This window comes from Crocuta crocuta, unplaced genomic scaffold (assembly GCF_008692635.1).
Source record: "Crocuta crocuta isolate KB4526 unplaced genomic scaffold, BGI_CrCroc_1.0 scaffold122, whole genome shotgun sequence".
Taxonomy (NCBI): Eukaryota; Metazoa; Chordata; class Mammalia; order Carnivora; family Hyaenidae; genus Crocuta; species Crocuta crocuta.
In genome coordinates, this window is record NW_027528839.1 from 753,506 (window position 1) to 778,795 (window position 25,290).

Consider the following 25,290-nt stretch of genomic DNA (forward strand, 5'->3'; position numbering starts at 1 on the left):
CAAAGATGTTAGAGTTGCCATTTAGGTGTTTATACTAGTTAAGGAAGAAAGAAACAAGACAAGCTTAGAAATAATGACAGTATTTAAGTGACTGAGCCACTCAGGCACCCCATAATGATAGTATTTAAAAATACTTATTCCAGAAAGAATTTAAGGCTAAATATTATATATATGGACAGTGCATCTTTTTTTCCCTTTATCCTGAACATGACTGCTTCGTGAATTGGAAGTGAGTAGCAGAAAATATTAGGGTATGTGTTTTTTAAAATGAAATTCTAAAAGTGTCTTAAGAACTTCAGTGAAATGAATAGAGATAATAGATTGTTTTTTGATACTATAGGCAACAAGTCTAATATTGGTAAAATATACCAACAGAAAGGACCCATTAGAGAAGATTCAGTTAAAATAAATAATTTTAAAATCTTATTTTTTTAATGAGACCAAACACTAACCTATATATTTTGTTTTAAAATTTGGTAATTAGCTATTTAGAGGCCAAGGCATTAACAGATCAAGAGTCAGAACTAGCCACAAAAATTCCTGTCTTTAAAAAAAACCCAAAAGAACAAAAGCCAGTGGTTGACTTTACATGATTTGAAATAAGTGAACTCTTAAAAACAGCCTGCAGAACTGTAAAGCATTCTCCTCTGTCTTGGCTCATGTTTGAAAATCACTAGTACAATTTTTAACTTATGCCACGTTATGTTCATTGAATTGCCAGATTGTATTTTTTGTTTCTATTTTTAGTGAAATAGAAAAATCTGGTACTATTGCTGTAACCAAGCCAAGTGAAACTGAGCAGTCTGAAACTGATTGTGATGTTGGTGAGGTTCTTGATGAGAATGCTCCAGTTGACCAGCCTTCCTTTGTTAGTCCTCCTGAAAGGTGGGTGTGAGCCATTGTTGGCCCTTTGTGTTTAATTCTGTAATCACAGCAGTGTCCTGTTTGAAAGGACTTTGGTGCATACTTAATTCCACTTTATGACTGAGAGAAAGCTAACCCCTTTGTGCTCCTTCCTTTATTTACTTTTTACATGATAGTTTTAACAGATTAGATTGCATAAACTTGTTATTCAGCTGAAATTTTTTAATAGTCTTTTTGGTTTCAAATAGCCTTGTTGGCCAGCATATAGAAAATGTGTCATCTTCACATGGCAAAGGAAAAATAACAAAATCAGAATTTGAATCAAAGGTTTCAGCAAGTGATCAGGGGAGTGGTGATCCAAAATCTGCATTGAATGCTTCAGATAACTTAAAAAATGAGGTAGGTATATAAAGTTGCACTGTTTTCTACTTTATTATATGTATTTTTATTATTTTTATTATTTGCTAATCTTGCAAATTGCTAACCATATTTGCCGTAAAATCAGGGATTATGTAGTTAATGAGGAATATGGAACTGAGGTGAGCTGTGCTCACTGAGAGCAGGTGGTTACTTCCCAAGTAATATTGCCAGTATATTTTTTATACATGAAGTTGTTCCAAATGTGAACTGTCTTTGGTATTTTATAATTAAGTGGTTTTCTGCTACCATCAACTGTTTGATGCCAGATATATAAAGTCCTTATTTAAGCATTTTCTTGGAGAGCTATTTAGAAGGTATAATTATAAAATCAGGTGTCTTCAGAATATAAGCTTAACTCCATTACAGTATTAAATTTAGGCTCTTCAACCAGAATCATGAAAAAAAATTTTTTTTATGTTTATTTACTTTTTGAGAGAGAGAGAGTGTGTGTTTGTGCATAAGCAGGGGAGGGACAGAGAGAGAGGGAGACACAGAATCTGAAGCAGGCTCCAGGCTCTGAGGTGTCAGCACAGAGCCCAACGTGGAGCTCGAACTCATGAACCATTAGATCATGACCTGAGCCGAAGTCGAACACTTAACCAACTGAGCCACCCAGACCCATAAAAGGGTATAATTTTTAACTATTATTTACCTCCTATATAAATTAATATCCTAGAAAAAAGTGTCTCAGCTAGGTAAATTTTTATAAATTGTTGAAAGTAGGTTTTAATTTAATTTTTAAATTAAGTTTGTGGTAATACTAGTTATTTAATCTTACTTTCTACTATATATATTTTTAATAGCCACACATTTTATTAGTCATTTAGCTTGTTCTGCAAAGCACTCCAACATGGAGGTTGTATGGGAGCCAATTGTTAAGTCTTCCTAGAGGGAGATTATGGGTATTTGTATTAGTGTAATTCTAATATTCTAGTGTCAGTTCTTAAAAGTTTGCTTTAATATAGTGAATATTAGTGAAAATAGGCCCTATACCATATAGCACGTGTGAACTATATGAGACTTGTGCTATTTGCCAGAGTAAGCTGTCTATATAAATAGATATTGTACACTTCTCTAGGAACTGTTTATAAATATGTTATGCATTGTTTTAGGAATACAGAAATAAATAATGGAATGAACATCCTTGCATACATTACTCAACTTATGGAAAAAATTGCAAATTGAATTGTTTGCCTTTCCACAGTTATATTTCTTCTCTTCAGATAGAACACTTATCTTAAATTCAGCGTGTGTGTGTAAGAATGTGTTTTTAAACTTTTCCAAAACTGTATTATTATAAACAATACAGACTATTAGTTGGCATATTTTGAAGCAGTGTAAAATGGTATTATTCTTGTCTTAAGTATCATTTGACTCAATGTTGTTTTGAGATTTGTCTTTCAATTGTTTTCACTGTTGTATTTCACTATCACAGTTTATCTTTTCTTCAATTTGTGGATTTTTAGGTCGTTTCTAATTTTTGGATATTACAAACAGTGCTGCTATAAGCATTCTCATGCATACTTTCTTAGGCACATTTGCGTGTTTTCACTGATATTTATACATAGGAGCAGAATTATTGGGTCATAGTATATGCACATCTTTAGTTAATATTGCTAAACATTTTTTTAAGTTTATTTTTTTAAATGTTTGTTTATTCTTGAGAGAGAGAGACAGAGTGTGAGGAGGGGAGGGCCAGAGAGAGACACACACACAGAATCCAAAGCAGGCTCCAGGCTCTGAGCTGTCAGCACAGAGCCCGACATGGGCTTGAACCCACAAACTGTGAGATCATGACCTGAGCTGAAGTCAGACGCTTAACCGACTGAGTCACCCAGGCGCCCCAAATTTTAAAATTTTAATCCAGCCAGATGTATCAGCCCTTTTTTAAATGATTTATTCTTTCTTCATCATGTTAAATCCTTTTATATTTGAAGATTTTTCTATAGTTTCTTTAAAAGGCTTTGTTTTTCTTTAGATTTTTTGTGTTTAAGTTTTTAAATCTAAAATTTTTATGTGAGTGGTAGTTCTTGTAAGGGTGTTTTAGAAACATGTTATATTGAAAATTAGCTTTCTTTAATGCATATCTTATTTTAACTTAGAATTTAAGGTGAATGCGTCACAACTATAGTACTTATTAACTGGTACAGTTTATATATAAGTAATTGTTTGCTTAGGATATAATATAAAGTTTTTATAGCCTAGCTTATATTGCTAACATGTGAAGAAATACATCTTGTGGTGCAAAGGTAAAAGATTTCTGGTTTATTCAAGAGAAATTCAACTTTTAAGTAAACCAAAACAATTTTTTTATATTTTTATTTTTTTGAGATATTATCTATCAAATATAAAATTGGACTTTAATTTCACCAAAACATTTGTATATACTTTTATAACTTATTAATGTTTTTTATGTATTCTTTTGCATTCTTTTCAGAGTTCTGATTATACAAAATCAGGGGAAATTGACCATACTTCTGTAACAAGTCCCAAAGACCCAGAAGATATACCAACATTTGATGAATGGAAGAAGAAAGTTATGGAAGTAGAAAAAGAAAAAAGTATGGAAGCACAGTGATTCCTGTTTTCTTTTGAAGGGGGGAGGATTGGTTTAAATATGCATTTCTCTCTACAGTCAGTAAACTAAAGCTTTTGAAAGCTTTTTTAAGTTGAAATTTAACAGGATACTGTTGGTTTCATATATATAATTTACCTGTGTATAATTATATAGTTTTAATCTTAATTAAAACCTATTCTTGTAAATTATTAAATGAGGGTAAAAGGAGATAAGGTAGTCAGAGCAGTGGTGCTTATTTCAATTTATAAGGAAATTTGAGGCATGGAAACTTAAAAAAAATTTTTTTTTTATGTTTTATTTATTCTGAGAGAGAGAGAGACAGCATGAACAGGGGAGGGCCAGAGAGAGAGAGAAATACAGAATCTGAAACAGGCACCAGGCTCTGAGCTAGTTGTCAGTGCAGAGCCCAGTGTGGGGCTCGAACCCATGAACCGTGAGATCATGACCTGATCCGAAGTCGGACGCTTAACCGACTGAGCCACCCAGGCGCCAGGCATGGAAACTTTTGAGTTACAAAGCTTTAAACTGTAAATAGAGTTGGACTAAGGTATTACACTTCCTTTTGGTTACTGTAGAGAAAGTCTCAGAGTTAAAAATTCTTTTTTTTTAAATATTTTTATTTATTTCTAGGAGAGAGAGACAGCATGAGCAGGGGAGGAGCAGAGAGAGAGGGAGATACAGACTCTGAAATAGGCTCCAGGCTCTGAGCTGGCAGTCAGCACAGAGCCCGACGTGGGGCTCGAACCCACGAACCGCGAGATCATGACCTAAGTGAAAGTCGGACGCTTAACCGACTAAGCCACCCAGGCGCCCCTCAGAGTTAAAAATTCTTAATGTTAGAGCTAAAAGGACAACAATCATCCTTAGTAAAATATATATGCACAATATTTTGATTCTCATGGATAAGTTTCATTTTGAGGGTAGACATAAATCAAGTAATGTGAATTTTTGTAATTTGTATTGAAGTAAATAAAGCATTTTGAATTGCCTAATGGGTTTTTTAAATATTCTCTTAAGCATTAAAACCTGGTCTTCACTAGAAAGCAGCTTGTTGCTTTTGTAATCAGTTTGCTGGGAGGGAGTATTTTTAATCATAATTGTCATATATATATATGTTTATAATAAGCTTTGTCTGCAGGTCAGTCAATGCACCCATCTTCTAATGGAGGTCTACATGCGACAAAAAAAGTCCAGAAAAATCGAAATAATTATGCCTCAGTAGAATGTGGTGCCAAAATTTTGGCAGCTAATCCAGAAGCCAAGGTACTTAACTATAAAATTCTTATATATAGGAAACTAGTAACTTGATTAAATAAGGGCAGTGGTTTGCTCAGAAATATCTATGTATCTATATCTATATATTTTTTTGCTGAGAACTATATTTTAACATGAGCTATTTTTCTGATTCAGTAATAAATGCAGGATTATACTTTTAAAGACATTTTCTTGTATGAATTATGTTGGTTGATACATTATACTCTTTTTTTCTTTCAAAGACTATTTTTAGAGCAGTTATAGGTTCACAGCAAAATTGAAAGAAAGTAATTTCTCATATACTCCTACACCCACACATGTGTAGCCTCCTTATCAACATACCTCCCACCAGAGTGAAGCATTTGCTACAGTTGATTAATTTATACCGATACATTATCAGCTGAAGTCCATAGTTTACCCTGGAGTTCACTTTTACCATATATATAGTCTTTGGGTTTGGACAAATGTATAATGACATGTACCCGCCATTATAGTATCATGCAGGGTATTTTTACTGCCCTGAAAATCCTCTGTGCTCTACCCATCATTCCTCCCTCTCCTCAGCTCCTGGCAACCAGCAGTCTTGGTCTTTTTGCTATCTCCATAGTTCTGTCTTTTCCAGAATGTTCTGTAGTTGGAATCATACCGTTATGTAACCTTTTCAGATTGGCTTCACATTTCTACCGCTGAATAATATTCTGTTGTCTGGATGTGCCACAGTTTCTGTTCATCTACTGAAGGGCATTCATCTTATCTTTTAACTTTTAAACCTATTTGAGATTTTAAAAAGGAAATAGCTAATAGAAAATCATTTTTCCTTTATGGTAACATTTAGTTTTAAATATCATAAGGCTAACTTAACACTGTAGACATAACTGGTAAACTTTAGTCATTTTTATGCCTTCTTCTCAAATGAATGTTTTAGAATCTTAGTATTTGAAGATCTAAACATAGAAATCCTAGAAGTCTTTAGAGTTGAAATATTTTTCCTTAAGTAATTTATTCCCTTCCCCCCTTTTAAAATAGAGCACATCTGCTATTCTTATAGAAAATATGGATCTTTATATGTTGAATCCTTGCAGCACTAAAATTTGGTAAGTAATATAAAATTTAATAAAGTGCATTCATTCTATGTATGTATGTATTATGGTAAGGTTTTATGTTAGGATTAGATTAATTTGTTCATGTAGTCACTTAAAAAGCATTTATGATTGGCAGGTGATGGTACTGTAATTACCTTAGGTCCTGGGATATAGAATTGAAGATAAAATGCCTTTCACACCCACACACAAAAGAGAAGTCTAGTCAAACAATTGTGAAATAGTATAAAAAGTATTGCTGAAAGGTTATTATAGGAACAGAGATAATATATACCTGTGAGAGAGGATGAGAGGGTTTCCTAGAAGAGGTAATTCCTGTAAGAATAAGGAGACATGCTTAAAAGAGCTCCTTCCTTCCTTCCTTCCTTTTCTTTCTTTCTTAGCGCACATGCCAAGTGCGTATGAGTGACAGAGGGAAAATCTTAAGCAGGCGTAAGACTCCATGGCAGAGGCCGACACGGGGCTTGGTCCCATGACCCTGGGATCGTGACCTGAGACAACAAGAGTTGGAAGCTCAGACGATTTTTTTAAAATGTTTATTTATTTTGAGAGACAGAGCATGAGCAGGGGAGGGTCAGAGAGAGGGAGACACAGAATCTGAAGCAAGCTCTAGGCTCTGAATTGTGAGCACAGAGCCCGATGTGGGGCTTGAACTCATAAACCGCGAGATCATGACCTGAGTTAAGTTGGACACTTACTAGCTGAGCCACCCAGACGCCCCCAAATTTTTCTGAAGTTTATTAAAGACCATGGAGGGCTGTGTTTGTTTAACATAAGGAAGTGACATAATCTCACTGGTGTTTTAAGAAGGCTTGTCCTCCAAGCAGAATGCAGTTGGGAACACAGAAACCAGTTAGGAGCCTGCTTTAATTAAGGCATTGGTAGTTTAGATACAGAAGAGAGTGGGATATGAAAGACATAGCAGAGAAAACTGGCAGCTCCTGGTTAGTAATTGGATGTGGAGTGAGTTATTTTGGAAATCTCCTAGGATTTTAATTCTACTACTTGGATCTATTATTTTGCCGTTATTTAAGAACAAAGGCAAAGAAACAGATTTATGGGGGAGCGGGGGGAAGGTGTGATATGCCAATAGTTTAATTAGATTTTTCAATTTAATTGATCAAAAGCAGCTGTTCAAAAAAGAATGGAGATAAATCACCATTGTACTGATTTACTAGAAATATATTAATTTTTTTCTTATTTTAAGGAAAAACTAAACTTTAAAGATAGTGCTTATTTTCTACCCTTGGCCTTCACTCCTTTTGGTACATTTAGGTTTGTTTTGAAAATGAACACCAAATTATTAAAGTGTATTAAGAGATAATTTAAAAACTCATTTTTCTTTGTGTCATATATTAGATTTGAAGAAATGATTATCTGCGATTATAATTAAAATTTTATCTGGGTTTTTTTTTTTTGTAAGATCCTTTGTAGTCAGTAATAGCTCAAGTGTTTATTGAGCTAGTTTGAGGTCCAAAATTTTGAATTTCAAGCAAAGACATGCTGGGATGAAGTTGTATGAAGTAGTCATAGCTACCCATTGTATTTTAATGTTTCTGCCAGACAGTATGTATTTAGGTATATGTATTTATTGCGTATTTAGTGTTTGCTCATTTACATATGTGTCTTTTCATTGTATAATTGAACTTTAGAACACCTTTAACTGGTTTCACCTGAATTACTCCTCCTAAGGTGTATTAAGACTACACAGTCTCAACTATAGTTTTATAAGTCTGAATATCTGGTAGAATAAGTTTAAACCTCATCTTCATCAAAAGTTTTTTCACTGTTCTTGTCTCTGTTTTTTCTTTTAAAATTTAGAGTCATTTTCTTGAGTTCTGTAAAAAATGCTGGCATTTTTATTGGAATTGTATCAAATCTATAGATGAATTAAAGAATAATTGGCATTCTAGGATTTTGAGTCTTTTTATTCATTCGTTCATTCATTCGATGTTTATTGAGCATGTTAGGTTGAACATGTTAAGTGATGCTGTTGGTGCTGGAATAACATTGTTTCACAAAATAGACTGGGATCTATGCTGTTGTGGAGCTTTTATCCTAGAAAGATGTCGGTCCCTGATCACCAATGAGACTGAGCATATTTTCATGTACTAGTTTTTTCTCTCCTCTGACATGCTGATCTTGTCCTATGTTTTCTATTGATAAACTTTTTTTTTTAAACTGGTTAGTAGAAGTCTAACTAAACAGTTTATCTTATAAAATGGATACAATGTAACATTTTTATTTTAACTCTAGATAGAACTTATAAATTATACATGTTGCACATATTTTCTCTAGTTTATGAATTAGCCTTTCAGTTTTTTATTAGTGTCTTTTGATGAATAGAAACTATTTTAATTTTGATATAGTTGAACTTACTGCCTTACAATTTTGGATTTGTTAAATGTTAGATATCTTTGTCATAAAAAAGATAACTCAGAATTTAAAAGTTCTACAAATACTTTGTATTTGCCTTTTACATTTAGGTTTTTAATCCCAGTTGGATTTTTTTTTTATATAGTATAGAGAAGAGATTCACTCTTCCCTCCCCATTTTGCTGTTTAGATGATTGTTTATTCTGTAGTTCACACTTTTCCCTCTGATTTACAATGTACTTTATCACAAAGTTTCCTTCTAAGTCTGGGTTTGTTTCTCTGTTCCCTGTTCTGTTCCATTGACCAATTTATCAATACCTGCCGCAACACCACACTTCCTTTAGCTTTATGGATCTCAGTATCTGGTAGGGCAAGCTTTTGCCTCATATTCTTCAGGACTGGTTGGTTATCCTTCTGCTCTGCTTTTTTTTATAAATCTTAGACTTACCCTGTTGAGTTCCCCAAATGTCATGTCAAATTTTGTTTGGAATTTTATTGAATCTTTAGATGACTCAGACTTTCAGTTTTCTTACCCATAAATAGGACATTTTTTTCTTTGTCTCTTAATGTCTTTCAGTAAGATTATTTTTAAAAATTTTTACAGAAGTATATTTTTTCTTAAATTCATTTCTGGGCATATTTTTTGTTGCTATTGTAAATATATCTTCAACATTACACTTTGTTGTGTATAGATGTCCAGGTTTTTATATATGGATCTTTTATCCAGCTACCTTTTTATATTCTATTTTTTCTAATAATATGTGGATTATTCTTTGGGATTTCTGTGTAGAAAATTATAGGTTCCCTGCAAATTTTTCTTCTTTAAAATTTTTTTTTAATCCTTTTCATTGTATTTTACTTTCTTTTGTTTTCACATGCTGGCAAGTTTCTTAAGAAAATCATGAATAGAAAGATAGTAGGCAATGTCCTCTTACTCCTTATTTTGAAGGCATTGCTTCTAACCTTGTACCATTAGGTACACAGTACGTTTGGAACTCAACTATAAACCCATCTGGGCCTATGGGAAGATACTAATTTTCTTTTAAGTGTGTAATTTGAAAACTAAGTAATGCATTCATGTGGTTCAAACCCAAAAAGGGTAAAGGAAAGGAGTGACAGTGAGAAAAATCCTTCCAATCTCTGTCATCCATCTTATTCAGTGTTAACAGTTTTTAGATATCTTTCAGTTTCTTTATGCAAATATAGACAGATATATACAAATACACATTTTTATTGAGCTCCCTGTTTTCACAGAACATAATATATTATACACACTATTTGTCACTTTTGAGTTGTTTTAACTAATACTAGGTCATCTTTCTATTTTGATCATAGAAAACCTTTTCATTCTTTTTGATAGCTGTATAAAATTTTATTCTATGGTTGTATTTAACTAGTCATACTAGATTTAAATAGTCTTCTGATGTTGGATATATGGGTTGTTTATAATCTTTTGCCATGGCAGTGTCACTATACATAAGCTGTACATGTACAATTTTGTATTGGTTGAGTAGATGGCAACAGCTTTCAACTACATTTAAAACAAATGGTTATATGACTAGGTTTTCTATTTATTCCTGAATTAGTTTTGGTAAATTATACTTTCCTAGGGATTGGTCTAATCCATTTTTAAAGTTTTTATATAAAGTTATTTGTAGTTATTTGTATTCGTATTGCTTAAAATCTTTTTAAAATCCTAATATTTTACTTTATGCCTCCTCTTTAATCCCCACAGTCCATTTTGGCTTTATTGATTCCTTGTATCATTTTATTTTTTCCTATTTTATGGATTTCCTTTTGAAACTTTATTATATTTTTTTAAGCTTAGTCTCTTGAACTTAAATTTTTTTTTGAGATATACACATTTAAGTTTATAAACTTTCTTCTTAATTATATCAACTAAATCTTGATACATGATGTTTTATCACACTGCTTTTGTGTTTAGATCCCTGATCTTTTATTTTTGTTTTTTTAATTTTTCTTTTTTAGACCTCAGGTCTTTTAAAACTCCTGACCTATAAACAATTAAAAGAAGCATGTTAAAATTCGATTTGTCAACTTTTATATGTAATTCTGTTAATTTGCACAGAATATTCTCTGCTTCTAAGAAAATGTAAAAGATGAGGCGGAAAAATGAAAAAGCATTTTAAAATCAACTCAGGAATATTTGCATACCTACTTACATTTTATGTATCATGATACTGTTTATTAGGTGCATACAATTTTTGAATTGTTAAATTTTGGTGAATTTACTTTTTTTTTTTTGATGTGTATTTATTTTGAAGGAGAGAAAGACAGAGCATGAGCAGGGGAGAGAGAAGGAGACACAGAATCCAAAGCAGACTCCAGACTCTGAGCTGTCAGCACAGAGCCTGATGTGGGGCTCAAACTCACAAATTTGAGATCATGACCTGAGCTGAAGTTGGACCTTTACCTGGCTGAGCCACTCAGGCGCCCCTTTATAAATTTTTTTTTAATGTTTGTTTATTTTTGAAGGAGAGAAAGAACGTGAGTGGGGGAGGAGTAGAGAGGGAGGGGGTGAGACACAGAATCTGAAGCAGTGAATTTATTTTTTTTTATACCTGGTAATAGATTTGTTTGAAAGCTTGTTTTTCTGATATTAATATAGCTCATGTCTTCTTAGAAGTGGAGAACATTGTATGCAAAAGAAGGAAGTGGGGGATAATTAGCTTTTTATTTTTTCTTAATGCTCTTTTAGATTTATTTTCTTCATTATAACTCACAAGCAAAGTCTGAGTTTGATTTTCCTTATTTTCCTCTCCCAAGGTTGTTTTAGTGGTATGGGAAATGTTTAGGCTTTGGAACCAGGTGGGTTTTGACTTTTAGCTTCACTGCTTATTGGCTGAATGACTGTTAGGACTTTTGATTCTGCTGCTTTAACAGTGACCATAGAACTGTGGTTTAAATAGGATAGAGATTTAATTTTCTTTGATGTAAAAGCTCAAGCTAGTAGGTAGTGCAGGGGTGTAACAGAACAATTCAAGGACCCACACACCTTCTGTCATGTTCCTTTGCCTCCCCTACAGGTGTTGACCTTGCCTGGGTTGCTGAAATAATTTATTCCTCCCACATTCTCATTATAGCCTGTAAGGTGGGAGAAAGCAAATGGAGAAGTAGCAGCTCCTGTTTAAAGGCTTGACCTGGAAATTGCACTTGACATCTCTGCTCACAGCCCATCATCCAGAACTATGGATAGCCAAGACTAAGAAAATACAGTCTTTGATGGGTGGCCATAAAAGCTCAGCTACATCTGGGAGGCGGGAGGTGTTCTTATTAAAAGATAGAAGAGAAGAATGTGAAGTAACCAATTAGTGTTTATTGAATTATTTTATAAAATGAAGATAATCTTTGCAGTGTAGTTGTAAGAATTAAATCAAAGGATGGATATAAATCATCTAACATAGTATCTGACCCAGAGCAAGCATTCAGCAAGTGTTAGTTTGCTTCTCTTTTCATGAGCTTTTCTCTAAAACCTGATTGTTTTTGTCATTTCCTGGAAATTGGCTCTGTTGCTTTCTTATAAACACAATATATTAATTTTAATGCTTTTGATTTATTTCATTGTCAGTATATATGTTATCATTTGGTATAGTAATTACTTTATGAAAGTATTGATTACAGTGCTAGATGTCATGAGTACTTCTTTTCCCCCAGTGCTACACCGTATGTAGTTTTATTTTATACACATGGTACCATACTTTTAATTTTTCCTAAGTAGCAGTATTTTATGGCCTTCTTCCATGTTTATAGATACAGGTCACTAGCATCATTTTTAAAGAGTAGCTTTATTGAAACATAATTGACATAAAAATACATATACACACGTAAAATGAACTGCAACATGTCAAAATATACAACTTGATAATTTTTGACATTTATACATCTGTGAAACTGTCACCACAATAAAAATAATGCACACATCCGCCTTCCTAAAAAGTTGTCTCATGCTCCTTTGTAACTTTTCCTTCCTAACCTCTGCCCCCTACAGTAATTAAAGATCAGTTTTCTATCACTATAAGTTAGTTTATATTCTCTAGCTTTTTATATCAATGGAATGTATAGTTTCTAGTACTATTTTTAATGCCTGTTGGTATTTCATTGTTTGGGTGGACCATACTTGAATCCTCTATGCTAAACATCTAGGTTGACTTTTTCCCCCTGCTTTTATAAACTGTGCCTTGCTAGGTTACACTGTACATATATACAGGGGTGAGTATTTGGAGCTGTGTGTCCTCAGGATAGATTTCTAAAAGTTTCTGGCTAGATCAAAGGCTGTGATACCCTTTGAAACCATGTATATGCCAAACTGCCCTCTAGATTAGTCAGTTTACACTATTACTGTCCTTCATGAAGTCATTCCTTCTCCAAGAAGTGCTTTGTCATTGAAATATTATTATCAATATCTTGTGTTATTTATAGTCAATATAAATATCATGTGTTATTTATAGTTACCCTACCCCCCAACTAATAATGTGCTTCGGAAATAATGAGTAACTTAGCGGAAGTCTACTTTATGCGAACTCTTCATGTTTAATATGAACTGTTATTTTGGTTGGTTTATTTCAGTAATTGTTTTGTGTTCTTTTTAAAGGTTTGTTATTGAACTTTGTGAACCAATTCAAGTAAAACAGCTTGATATTGCAAATTATGAATTATTTTCCTCTACTCCGAAAGACTTTCTGGTTTCTATCAGTGACAGGTAAATATTCTAAAGCTGCCTTTGACAGAGTTTATATTAGATCTCCAGAATAAAATTTTTTAAATGAGTCACTTTTTTAAAAAACTTTAATTTTTTTTTATTTTAATGTATCAGTTTGTGAGAACAATACTACTATTGTAGTATTAGGCACTTGTGAATCAGGTTACTTTTATTAACTCATATAGTGTTTATAATCATCCTATGATATTATTCCTTTATAAGATGAAGAAACAGACAAGGAGAGGTTAAGTAGTTTGACTAGGTCACCTGACTTATTCACACCTAGATCTGTATGACTTCAAGGTCTGCATTATTTTGTTTTAAGTTTATTTGCTTTGAGTGAGTGAAAGAGTCCCTAGCAGGCTCCACTGTCATAGTACGGAGCCAGACAAGGGGCTCAAACCCAGGAAACGTGAGATCGTGACCTGAGCTGAAATCAAGAGCCAGACGCTTAATCTACTGAGCCCCAGATGCCCCCAGAGCCCTATTTTAAATTATAACCTGTTGCTGCCAAACATTTCTTTAAAAATTTATTGAAAACATTCATGAGTGCTTAATATCATGAAATCTATTTTTGTTAAGGTATATTTTAAAAATATTGTGTTGTGTGTGATTATAAAAGAAAAAACATGTATTAAAAGGAATTTGGTAAAGAACTACAATCCAATCAACCAAAGATAACTTATTAGCATCTTAATATATTCCTTCCTGTCTTTTCTGTGTATTTATATATTTACTAATTGTATTTTAAAAAATGAGTTTTTACCACTTACTGATAAATATCCTTGTCTTTTAAACACACCATTTAAAATTATCTATTTATTTATTTATTAAAGTATAATTAACATACAGTGTTGTATTTCAGGTGTACAACATATTGATTCAATAATTCTGTACATTAAATTCACCATTTTTAATGAATAGTTTATATTTATCCCCCACTGGAGGATTTATTATTTATTTATTTATTTATTAATTCCATAAATACTTTATGAGTGTCCCCAATGTGACATGTAGGATGCTATTTACTTAAACATTCTTCTGTAGTTGATCATTAGTGGTTTTATTTTCTATGCTATTTCTTTTCCCATCTCACACTCAGCACTCCCTGTATACAGTTACTGAAATTAATTCATAATATCTCTTGAATTCCATCAGTTTTTCATCTAATAACCTTGCTCAGATCATTTCTTTTTCTCTAAGCTGCAATTATAAGAGCACTCATTACTTTTAGGGATTTTTTAAATGCTGCAATCAACAAAAATAATACCTTTAGGCTTTATGTTAGATTTCCTTTTAAAGAGGGGGGACAGCTGTGTAAGATCTGTGAAATTCCAGTCTAATGGTAAAGGATTTTTTCTGTTTCCCTTTCCACCAGTATTTTTATTTATACTTTATATCATTATGCCCTCGTCAGTGCCTCCTTCTTCCAAAATAATCACTTGGTTACTCTTTATTTTAAAACCTCCAGTTTACTTGGAAGCCCAAGAAACAGTTTTGGTCCTACTTTGTCTTCTCCTTTTCTTGCTTTCTGTTTGATGATAATGTGATTTTTAATAGTGTGATTTTCAAGATATTCTTCCCTTGTAGAGCGGTATCTGTCAGATTGTAGTTGGAAAACAAAACGTATTTATTCAACCCAATATTCTACACATATTTAAACTATGTTAAGAGAGTGTGTTTACCCAGAGAAGGGGGAAAAAAAAACCAAACGGTATATTTTGAAGATGTGATTGAGCCTCTCAATATGTGGTTTATGGTTGTTTTTTTTTTGAAAATGTTTATATTTGTATTTCCTAGATATCCCACAAACAAGTGGATTAAGTTGGGTACTTTCCATGGTAGAGATGAGAGGAATGTCCAGAGTTTCCCTTTAGATGAACAGATGTATGCAAAATATGTGAAGGTAAAGTTTATACATAGAGGACTGTGTTTTTTAATGAAAACATACCTGTTATTCATACTTTCTTGTTCCTCACCCCACCTTTTTAGAAATCCTAAAACTTGAGGAAACGTAATGCAATATTCTTTTTGATAAAATTCTTATATTATTTTATGAGACAAATATTAATACATTCCGTTTTGTAAAACTGGAAGCTGAAGCCAATATTTTGATATTTTCAGCTCTGAGAAGATTTAAAATTATTTTGAAAAATTATTCTGCTTGATTCTTTATGTAAAATGTCATCTTCATAGTATCATATCTTTATTTCAAAGCCCAAATCATTGTTAGTCACTGAAGTCTTTAAACAAGTCTGATTTTTTAAAATTAGAATCTGATTAAATTAGATTTAATCTAATAAATCTAATCCTTTTAATATCCAATGATTTGTCTTATTATAGCTTTTGCCTTTTCTATTGTATATTCAAGTGAACTATTCTGTGTCCAAATGCCAATTTCAAAGAAAGTAAACTTTTCAAAACACTTACATTCAGTATTCCTGCTGCTTCTTCCACAATGTAGAGGTGAAATTATCTACCGAATAGAATTACCATTCTTGAATTGGATTTTAGGCAAACTATGGGGATTTCCTAAACCTCTCTTCCTCTCTCTTTTTTTTTTTCTTTAAAATAATAGCACAACTTAAAGTACCCTTGTGTTTGTAATATGACCTTTTGGAATAACAGCAGCTCTATTTTCTGTCTTTTCTTCCTTAAATGTGAGAACTTACAGCTACCTGATTGTCCTGTGGGATTTTACTCTCTGTATCTTTTTAAAGCATGTATTAAATTGGCTTCTATGAATGGGTAAACTTGTAGTATTCCTAGTCTCAATATAAAGGTGCTAAATTATATTTTTAAAATATAGTTAATATCCTCAGCTAATAGTTCAGCAGAGTTCAGAAAATTGAAGGTATATTTTCAATTTTTTTAAAGTGAATTCTGAAACAGTTGTTTAATGGCCTTTTTATATAGCAGTTTTTATACTAGGAAAAGGAAAAATTATAAAAATTATTTGGCAGGTAATAGAATTGCATTTAATTTTTAAAAGTGTGTTAATACATATCTTTTAGTTCTGTAAGTTATAGTTGAAATAACATAGCATATGAAAAATTCATGCTTTCTCTAAAAAACTGTATATAATAATGTACAAGAGTAAATATTATTTTGTATTATGTTAATCAATATGTATATACATGTGTATATCCACATATCAGTATATAAATAATATACATATACATATATGATACATGTCTGTAATGTTTGAATTCATATAAGACACAGGCTGTTTCCAGATACTCTATTACTTTTTTGTATTTTTTTTAAGTTTATTTATTTTTGAATGAGTGAGAATGAGAGGAGAGGGAAGGGGAGAGAGAGAATGCCAAGCAGGCTTCATGCTGTCAGCACAGAGCCCCATGCGGGGCTTGATCCCACAAACCGTGAAATCATGACCTGAGCCTAAATCAAGAGTTGGATGCTTAAGTGAGTTGAGCTACCCAGTCTCCCCTCTTTATTACTTTTAAAATGCTTTTATTTCTGGCAGATAAATAAAACAGCAGCAGTGACTTTGAGGTTAGTCAACATAACCGTAAAGTTAATTTATTTCATTACAGTTAGAAAAACTTTCTAGTTGTGATGGTAAAAATTTAAATCATTGATTTGATTTCTGCAGGAGAAATAAGAGTACTACAATGTTATCCATCACAGTACATTGCTTTCTATAATTATACAGTATAATTTACAAATATTAAATGTTGCTTATGGCATGTTATCCAGACTCTGGAACTGATTTCTTTTTCTTTTCCTTTCTCTTGCTTCAGATGTTCATCAAGTACATAAAGGTTAGCAACCTTCTCTTTTGAAATATTGAATAACAAGGCATGGCATATTACTGCATGGCAAAAACCACAAAATTTTACAATTATTGATTTTTGGGGAAATGAGGACTTTACTTTTAGAAATGTTGTAATGGAAGAAACTGAATACATTGCTAGATATTCTCACATGCACTGTGCTTTTATTCTTTAGGTGGAGTTGGTATCACATTTTGGATCAGAGCACTTTTGTCCATTAAGCCTTATAAGGTATTATAGAACAACATACGTTTTCTGAGTGATTTTAAAAAAATGATACACAAAAATCCCAGTATTTTTAAAGTGAAGAAATTTTCTATCATGTGAAGTTGATACTATAAAAAATAAGCTGTTAAACCTTTCTTGTTCTTGAATCCATTTTAGAAAAATGTAAATATTTGCTCTAAGAAAAAATAACTTCTATATGTCTGGCTTAGCTTCCTTGCTATTTTGCTATGATTAGATAATATATGGAAATATCTTAGACTGATAACAAAACTGGTCATTACATTTTTAAGTGCCTTAAAAGTATTTTAATGGAAACAGTGGATGGGAGGCTTCAGTGTAAGAAAGAGTCATTATTTTGAAGTCCTAAGCTAATGACCCTCGAAAAATGACCAAAGTTAATGTATTTTGTCACTTATAATGAAGAGAACAACTCTGTTCTGTTTTGAAAGTCTAATGAAATTGTTGTTACTAGGGTATTTGGCACCAGCATGGTAGAAGAGTATGAAGAGATTGCTGATTCCCAGTATCAGTCAGAACGTCAAGAACTCTTTGATGAAGACTATGGTAAGTGTCTTTAAGACACGTGACTATTATGTATGGCTTTTTGTTTGTTTTTAAAATCTAATAACCTGAAGGAGTAGGAGAAGTTTTTATAACACCCTCCATTTCTATTTTATCAAGTAATTGTTTTTCACTTTTTTTCTTTTTTTAATGGTTATTTATTTTTGGAAGACAGAGGGACAGAATGCAAGCAGAGGAGGTAGCAGAAAGAGAGGGAGAGGGGAGGGGCAGAGAGAGATGGAGACACAGAATCTGAAGTAGGCTCCAGGCTCTGAACTGTTAGCACAGAGCCTGACTCAGGGCTCAAACTTGTGAACTGTGAAGTCATGACCTGAGCCGAAGTCAGACACTTAACTGACTGAGCCCTCCAGGCACCCCAAGTCCTTTTTTTAAAAGGTCTTACGCCGGTCAGAGTGACTAAAATGAACAAATCAGGAGACTATAGATGCTGGCGAGGATGTGGAGAAACAGGCACCCTCCTATACTGTTGGTGGGAATGTAAACTGGTGCAGCCCCTCTGGAAAACAGTGTGGAGGTTCTTCAAAAATTTAACAATAGAACTCCCCTATGACCCGGCGATAGCACTGATAGGAATTTACCCAAAGGACACAGGAGTGCTGATGCATAGGGGCACATGTACCCAGTGTTCATAGCAGCGCCCTCAACAATAGCCAAAACATGGAAAGAGCCTAAGTGTCCATCAACGGATGAATGGATCAAGAAGATGTGGTTTATCTATACCATGGAATACTACATGGCAGTCAGAAAGAATGAAATCTGGCCATGTGTAGCAACATGGATGGACCTTGAGGGTGTTACGCTGAGTGAAATAAGTCAGGCAGAGAAGGACAGATACCATATGGTTGCATATATAGGAGGATTAGGAGGAACTTAACGGAGGACCATGGGGATAAGAAAGGGAAAAGTACGTGGGGAGAGGGAGGGAGACAAACCATGAGAGACTGTTGATTGCCAAGAACAAACTGAGGGCAGATGGGGGTGGGGGGGAGGGAAAAGGGGGTGATGGGCATGGAGGAGGGCACTTGTGGGGATGAGCACTGGGTGTTATATGGAAACCAACTTGACAATAAACTATTAAAAAATAAAGGTCTTAAACCATAGTCTGAAAAATTGAATTTTTTTCTTCCCTAATTTTCCTGTAAGTGAAATGAAAACATTTACTAGGGTTTGGTAAAGTACATGGAAAGCTTGAAAAAAGTCTTATAACTGAGTAAAATTTTGGTAAGCAATGAAATTATTTTCCTTGGTTTACATCTGCTTGATAAATGGCTTCTGAATCTCATTTACTTTTTGTGAATATATTTTAGATTATAGTGAATATTATAAAATATGCTTTAAATGTCAGCTGACTTTGACAGGGACAGTTCTTTGTGTAGTTACCTTCATTTTCTCTTTAAACAGATTATCCACTGGATTATAATACCGGGGAGGATAAATCTTCAAAAAATCTTTTTGGTTCTGCTACAAGTGAGTATTTGGGAATTTTCCTAGACACTACTACAGTATTTCCCAACTTTTTTTTCCCTTACATAATGTGGACATTTTGTTGTGATATCGTTTAGGAAGCTCCTGCTCCTAATATTAAAGTTGAGTTGAAATAAAAGATACTGGTTTTGAAATATATTTCTATAGAAATATAATAAGCATGGATGAAAAGAAAGAGGAGAGGAAAAAATGCAAGTACAAGTTGTTTCTTCTACCCTAAGTGCTTATGTTGTTAACGCAGATTCATTGGAAGAATGGACTATAAATTTATGGGGGGAAAGAATTATTAAAGAGATCCTAGACCATCTAAGTAGAAGCATCTGGATAGTCCTGCTAGGTAGGAAAGGAATTCGAATGGTAGTTGCAGAGGTAGTATGTATCAGTGAAATCTAGTAAACAAGGGTTCATTAATCTATGGATATAATTTCCTATATAATTACAAAATATAAAAGCTGTTCTTATTCATAATAATAAAGATTCTCAAGTAGTAACAGTAATAGTAATGATAATATAGTCTTTGTAAACTGAAGAAATAATGACTAAGATAGACTAGTGGTTCAGTTTTTGTCATGCCTGCCTAGCAGTAGGCTGGCTAAGGAGACTCTTGGAAAGACCATTACCAGCTGACACTTTATTTTTACTGTTATAATGCAGGTAGGTATATTTTAATGCTTGTTATTTTTGTTTATTCCTAAAGAATATAAAATACAGAAGGAGTTTTCTTTTTACTTGGAGATTAATATGATAAAAATAAATCTTTGTGGTGCCTGGGTGGCTCAGTCAGTTAAGCATCCAGCTTCGGCTCAGGTTTGTGGGTTCGAGTCCTGCGTTGGGTTCTGTGCTGATAGCCAGTTCAGAGCCTGGAGCCTGTTTCAGATTCTATGTCTCCCTCTCTCTCTTACCCTCCCCTGCTCATGCTCTCTCTCTCTATCTCAAATAAATAAAACATTAAAAAAAATTTTTTTTAAAGTAAATCTTGGTAGAATAGATGACTAGCTTCTTGTGCGTTTCCCTTGTTGCCCTTAGTGAGCAGAGTTGCTTACTTATGGTGTACTTTGTCTTTATACCTTTTGGGATACTCAACCAGTAGTGTATATACTTAAGTAGATATTTTGTATAGCTACACTATAGGAAGTATGAGTCATTTCTGGTTTTTTAAAATTGTTTTATTTTTTTTATTTTATCTTTTTGTTTTTCTTCTCCCTTCTAACCATTTTACTCTTCATAGAAAACTAGTCTTCAGTGGACTTTTTAAGCATAGGAAGAAGAATGTTAAAAATACCTGCGTAAGAGGAATCCTTTTATGTAGTGTTTAACTTTATTGCATGTTAATTCAGTATACTTTATTTCACTGTACTGCTAGTCAATTCACTTTCTAGATATTAGAAACTACTTTTAACTAGGAAACTTATTTAGTTGATGATGGCATTAAAAATAGGTGCTTCATTCACTGCTGTGGGATGTAGTTTTTTAGGCGTGAAAAACAGGATGCTGTCTTATCTATGTGGATATTAATATTGTTCGTTTCCTAAATTCATATGAAAAATTCTTGTTGTGTAGTCATCATCATTGCTCAGTGATGCTGTATTAGCTATGAGGCAGCATTATTATTTTATGGAGTCAGAAAATAGCCCTGAACTGAAAGATCTCTAGTTTCTGATGGTTATTAGAAAGAAAGGGGAACCTTAGATCACTTTACCGTAGTCTCAGACAAAGGAAATCTTGTTAATATTCTTGGTTTCTTTTTATATAATTTTAGGGGATTAACTGCTAGACACCATGAAAGCCCAGTTATATCTCAATGGAAGACATTTCCTTATTTGTAATCACTTCTCTGACCAAAGTATTATTTGAATTAATTAGATATAGGATCTTCTTTATTTATGTCCTACTTTTGGAATCTTTTTCCTTGAAGACGTGCTTCTTGATAATTTTTCTTTTTATGAATCTCTGAAAATGTAGTCTCGAACCTTCCAGTGTTCTAGTGTTGAAAGAATTTGTTTAGTGAGACAGATGGGTGGGAGGATGTCAGCTAAGCTGAAACATAGAAAATGGAGTGTAGAAAGGTGTCCGTCTCTTGACGTTTCAGAAAAAAGAGAGGCAGTAGTACCTGACTGATGACTTTGGTGTCATAAAGCTTGTAGACATGACCTAACACTGCCATCTTCTATACCTGTTCTTCTAGTTTTATGTGAAGAGTCTGGGACTATTTCTGAGCCTGACTTTGCTACTACCTCCAAGGAGGTATAACATTTAAGGAGTAAATATCGGAATAGAATCAGGCCAAAGAACTAGTCTCTGGCACTAGAATATCTGAATTTGACTGTCCTCGTCAACACATGATGAATTAGCCTGAAATCAGCCAATTTTGAACCTGGTTTATTTTTTATAGAGTCTCCAAAACAGAATTCTGTGGCTTTAATCTTAATAGAAACTCCTTTTTCCTTTTGGTATTGAGCAGTTGGTTAGTAGTTACAGGAAATACATGTCACCAGAGTACATTGCTTCTATTAGGACTAGTTGTCAAAGAGCATACATACCACATTCTTGATATTCTATAATTTTCTTAACTACCAAAAAGGGAGAAACTACTATGTTAGAGAGAGCAGCATTCTTGACTTTGTGTTTATGCCGGCTGTGGCAGCTCTTCTGCCTGATTCTTTAACGAGCACGTTTAAGTATTTTACATCAACAAAAATTCTTCATATTACTTTTTTTGTGTTTTGTCATGTGGATTTTCCAGACCACTTTCTACTCTGATATTCTTGCAAGTCTGCCTTTACTCCTAAATAGGGTCTGCATTTTGTTAGAATCGTTTAAAGGCCAGGTTTCTGTATATTTAAGATAATATATAGTTTTTGAGTTCTTTTACCTCAAAGTATTTTTTATGAATGTATATATTTTAAGGACCTAGAACAAGAAGAGAAAATGAAGGTGGGCAGGCAGCAGAGGTATCTGAATTCACGTGGGAAGAAATATTTTGTTGGTTTGTCTTTTTATATTGTATCATAGGTAGTTTGTTTTCTGTATCCAAAAGAGCCATAGTGTGTTGGAGACTGAGTATAACATGTTGATGGTCCCTGGGAGAATTTCATTCCTAAAGGAGTTAGATTGGATGAATAGTGCCCAGCTCAAAGATAAAGGAGTTGGCTAATCTGGGAGAAACTAAGGACAGGTATCTAGTTTGGTACTATATTCCAAATTATTACTTTGACCCATTCCGAAGGATTTTTAGTGGTTAGATTATCATTGTGACAAGCTATCATGTGTTTGGAAGCAAATTGGGAGTGGTCAGAATAGAATATTTACAAAGTTGCTTTCTCTCAAAAGACAAAGTAAGACTACATTTGGCAGTGTTCTGTGAACATAGCAAAATTATTTTTTATGGATTGGTTGGGCGGAGAATATAGACATTTGCCAAATTTTGTTTTTATTACCAAGTAGCCCCATGAAATGCTTATTATAAATAATATTTTTAAATGATGGATGATTTAGATTTATATTTAGGTTAAAAATTAATACTCTAAAGTTACTTTCTTAGGGAAGGCGCCTGGGTGTCTCAGTCAGTTAAGCGTTAGACTTCGGCTCAGGTCATGATCTTGTGGTTCATGAGTTCGAGCCCAGTGTCAGGCTCTGTGCTGGCAGCTCAGAGCCTGGAGCCTGCTTCCGATTCTTTGTCTCCCTCTCTGTCTGCCTCTCCCCTGCTCATGCTCTGTCTCTCTCAAAAATAAACATTAAAAAGGTAAAAAAAAAAAAAGAGTTACTTTCTTTACACAGATTAACAGATGTGTTCTGTTAATGAGTTCTTTAATAGTAAATGCCCCCAAATTTAAATGCCCCTCAAATTTTTTTTTCTGAGGTAAGATTGATTTAGAGTATAGGTTTGATTCCAAAATTTGGAATCTGTGAAGCGGTCAGTTTTAACTAAACTTTGGCCGGCAGACTAAGTAGAAGAGACACTATTGCAATATTGGTTGACGTTAAAAGTGGGTTTATGAGGAAATAACAGAGTTTCCGTTGCTACTTTATCTTGGCTTATGAGGAAATATGTTTCCATTCCTGGGTGATTTTTTTTCTTTAAAGTTTTTAAATTCCAGTTAATATACTGTGTAATTAGTTTCAGGTGTACAATATAGTGATTCAGCACTTTCATACAACACTTCATCACAGCAAGTGCACTTAATCCCCGTCACCTATTTTACCCATCCCCCCATGCATCTCCCCTCTGGTTCCTATCAGTTTGTTCTCTATAGTTAAGAGTCTCTTTCTTGGTTTGCTTCCCTCTCTCTCTTTTTTCCCTTTGCTCATTTGTTTCTTAAATTCCACATATGAGTGAAATGGTATTTGTCTTTCTCTGACTGACTTTTTTCACTTACATAAAACTCTGTAGCTCCATCTATGTGGTTGCAAATGGCAAAATTTCATTCTTTTTCATGGGCGAGTAGTGTTCGTGTGTGTGTGTGTGTGTGTGTGTGTGCGCGCGCGTGTGTGTGTGTGTGGTGTGCACGCGCGCGTGATATTTACATCTTTATCCATTCATCAGTCGATTGACACTTGGGCTGTTTCCACAATTTGGCTATTATAGATAATGCTGTTACAAACATCAGGGTGCATGTATACCCTTACTGTAATATTTTTGTATTTGGGAGGTAAATACCCAGTAGTGTGATTATTGGATCATAGGGTATTTCTGTTTTTTACTTTTTGAGGAACCTCCATATTGTTTTCCAGAGTAGCTGCACCAGTTTGCAAGAGAGTTCCCCTTTTCCCGCATCCTCACCAACACCTATTGTTTCCTGTGTTGATTTTAGCCATTCTGACAGGTGTGAGGGGATATCTCCTTGTAGTTTTGATTTGTATTTCCTGGATGATCAATTGATGTTGAGCATCTTTTCATGTGTCTGTTGGCCATCTGTAGGTCTTCTTTGGAAAAAGTCCTATTTCAAATCCTCAAATAGTTTTTTGCTATTGAGCAATATAAGTCCTATTTCAAATCCTCAAATAGTTTTTTGCTATTGAGCAATATAAGTTCTTTATGTATTTTGAATATTAACCCCTAATCATATATATGATTTGCAAATCTTTTCTACTGTTGGAATACTGGTTGACATTAAAAGTGGGTTTATGGAAAATAACAATTTTCATTGCTACTTTACCTTGGTTTGTGAGGAAATACGGTTTTTTCATTCCTGTTTTTTCCCATGCTTTAGCCTAAGAATCAACACTGCTTCTTTGTTTACCAATTTGTCAGGTCGAAGGGCAAGGTTGACCTATAATCCTAGACATTTATAAAGCAAGTACAAAACTTTTGTGTATTATGCTAATGATTGGGAGCAAAGTACCACTGCTTAATTGTCTTTATATGTAGAACTATAATTATGATGTAAAGTTCAAAATTTATGACTATCTACTAGTTATCACTTTTGAAACTGTCTAAAATTTCCTGCTACTTTCTCCTGCCTTAAAACCTTTTTCTATATAGGATCAGCTCCAGGTGACAGTGCTTGGCTTCTCAACTTTCTAGATAGTGTGCCAGCTTTCCTCCCTTAGAGCCTTTTCTGCTTTTCACACCTGTGGTTTTTGCTGCAAGTGTAATGAAAACCCTATGGCTCTCTTAGGAAAGGAAACCAGGACAAAAATAACTGATGAGGCTTAAGATATATTCCTTGCCAGATCTTAATATTTTAATAGGAGAAATACCTGTTACTGGTGAATTAACTTCAAGTGGAATGTCCAAGATTAGATAATGCAGAAGGTGTCATGACTTTGGCTTTACCTGCTCATTCCCACCCAATTCACAAAAGAATTTGTGTCATTTATTATCCATTCAACATCATTAAAAGTTATCAAAGACATTTGTTTCTATGCAGTCAAGTTGGGATTTAAC

At 33.6% G+C, this 25,290-nt stretch overlaps 1 protein-coding gene across 3 annotated transcripts in view; it reads left to right on the forward strand.

Annotated features, from left to right (window-relative positions):
• The first annotated feature begins 804 nt into the window (after positions 1 to 804).
• Positions 805 to 25,290, forward strand: part of SUCO (SUN domain containing ossification factor) — a 54,621-nt gene continuing 30,135 nt past the window's right edge. For 2 of the 3 annotated variants that reach the window (XM_077756012.1, XM_077756014.1), the window contains exons 1-11: positions 805 to 885; positions 1,094 to 1,263; positions 3,722 to 3,845; positions 5,001 to 5,125; positions 6,143 to 6,210; positions 13,204 to 13,311; positions 15,112 to 15,217; positions 17,076 to 17,096; positions 17,284 to 17,339; positions 17,809 to 17,900; positions 19,320 to 19,385. In XM_077756012.1, coding sequence (XP_077612138.1) covers positions 819 to 885; positions 1,094 to 1,263; positions 3,722 to 3,845; positions 5,001 to 5,125; positions 6,143 to 6,210; positions 13,204 to 13,311; positions 15,112 to 15,217; positions 17,076 to 17,096; positions 17,284 to 17,339; positions 17,809 to 17,900; positions 19,320 to 19,385 — 1,003 coding nt within the window. In that variant the 5' untranslated portion in view covers positions 805 to 818. The remainder of the gene's footprint in view (positions 886 to 1,093; positions 1,264 to 3,721; positions 3,846 to 5,000; positions 5,126 to 6,142; positions 6,211 to 13,203; positions 13,312 to 15,111; positions 15,218 to 17,075; positions 17,097 to 17,283; positions 17,340 to 17,808; positions 17,901 to 19,319; positions 19,386 to 25,290) is intronic. The other variant, XM_077756013.1, reaches the window with a different exon arrangement.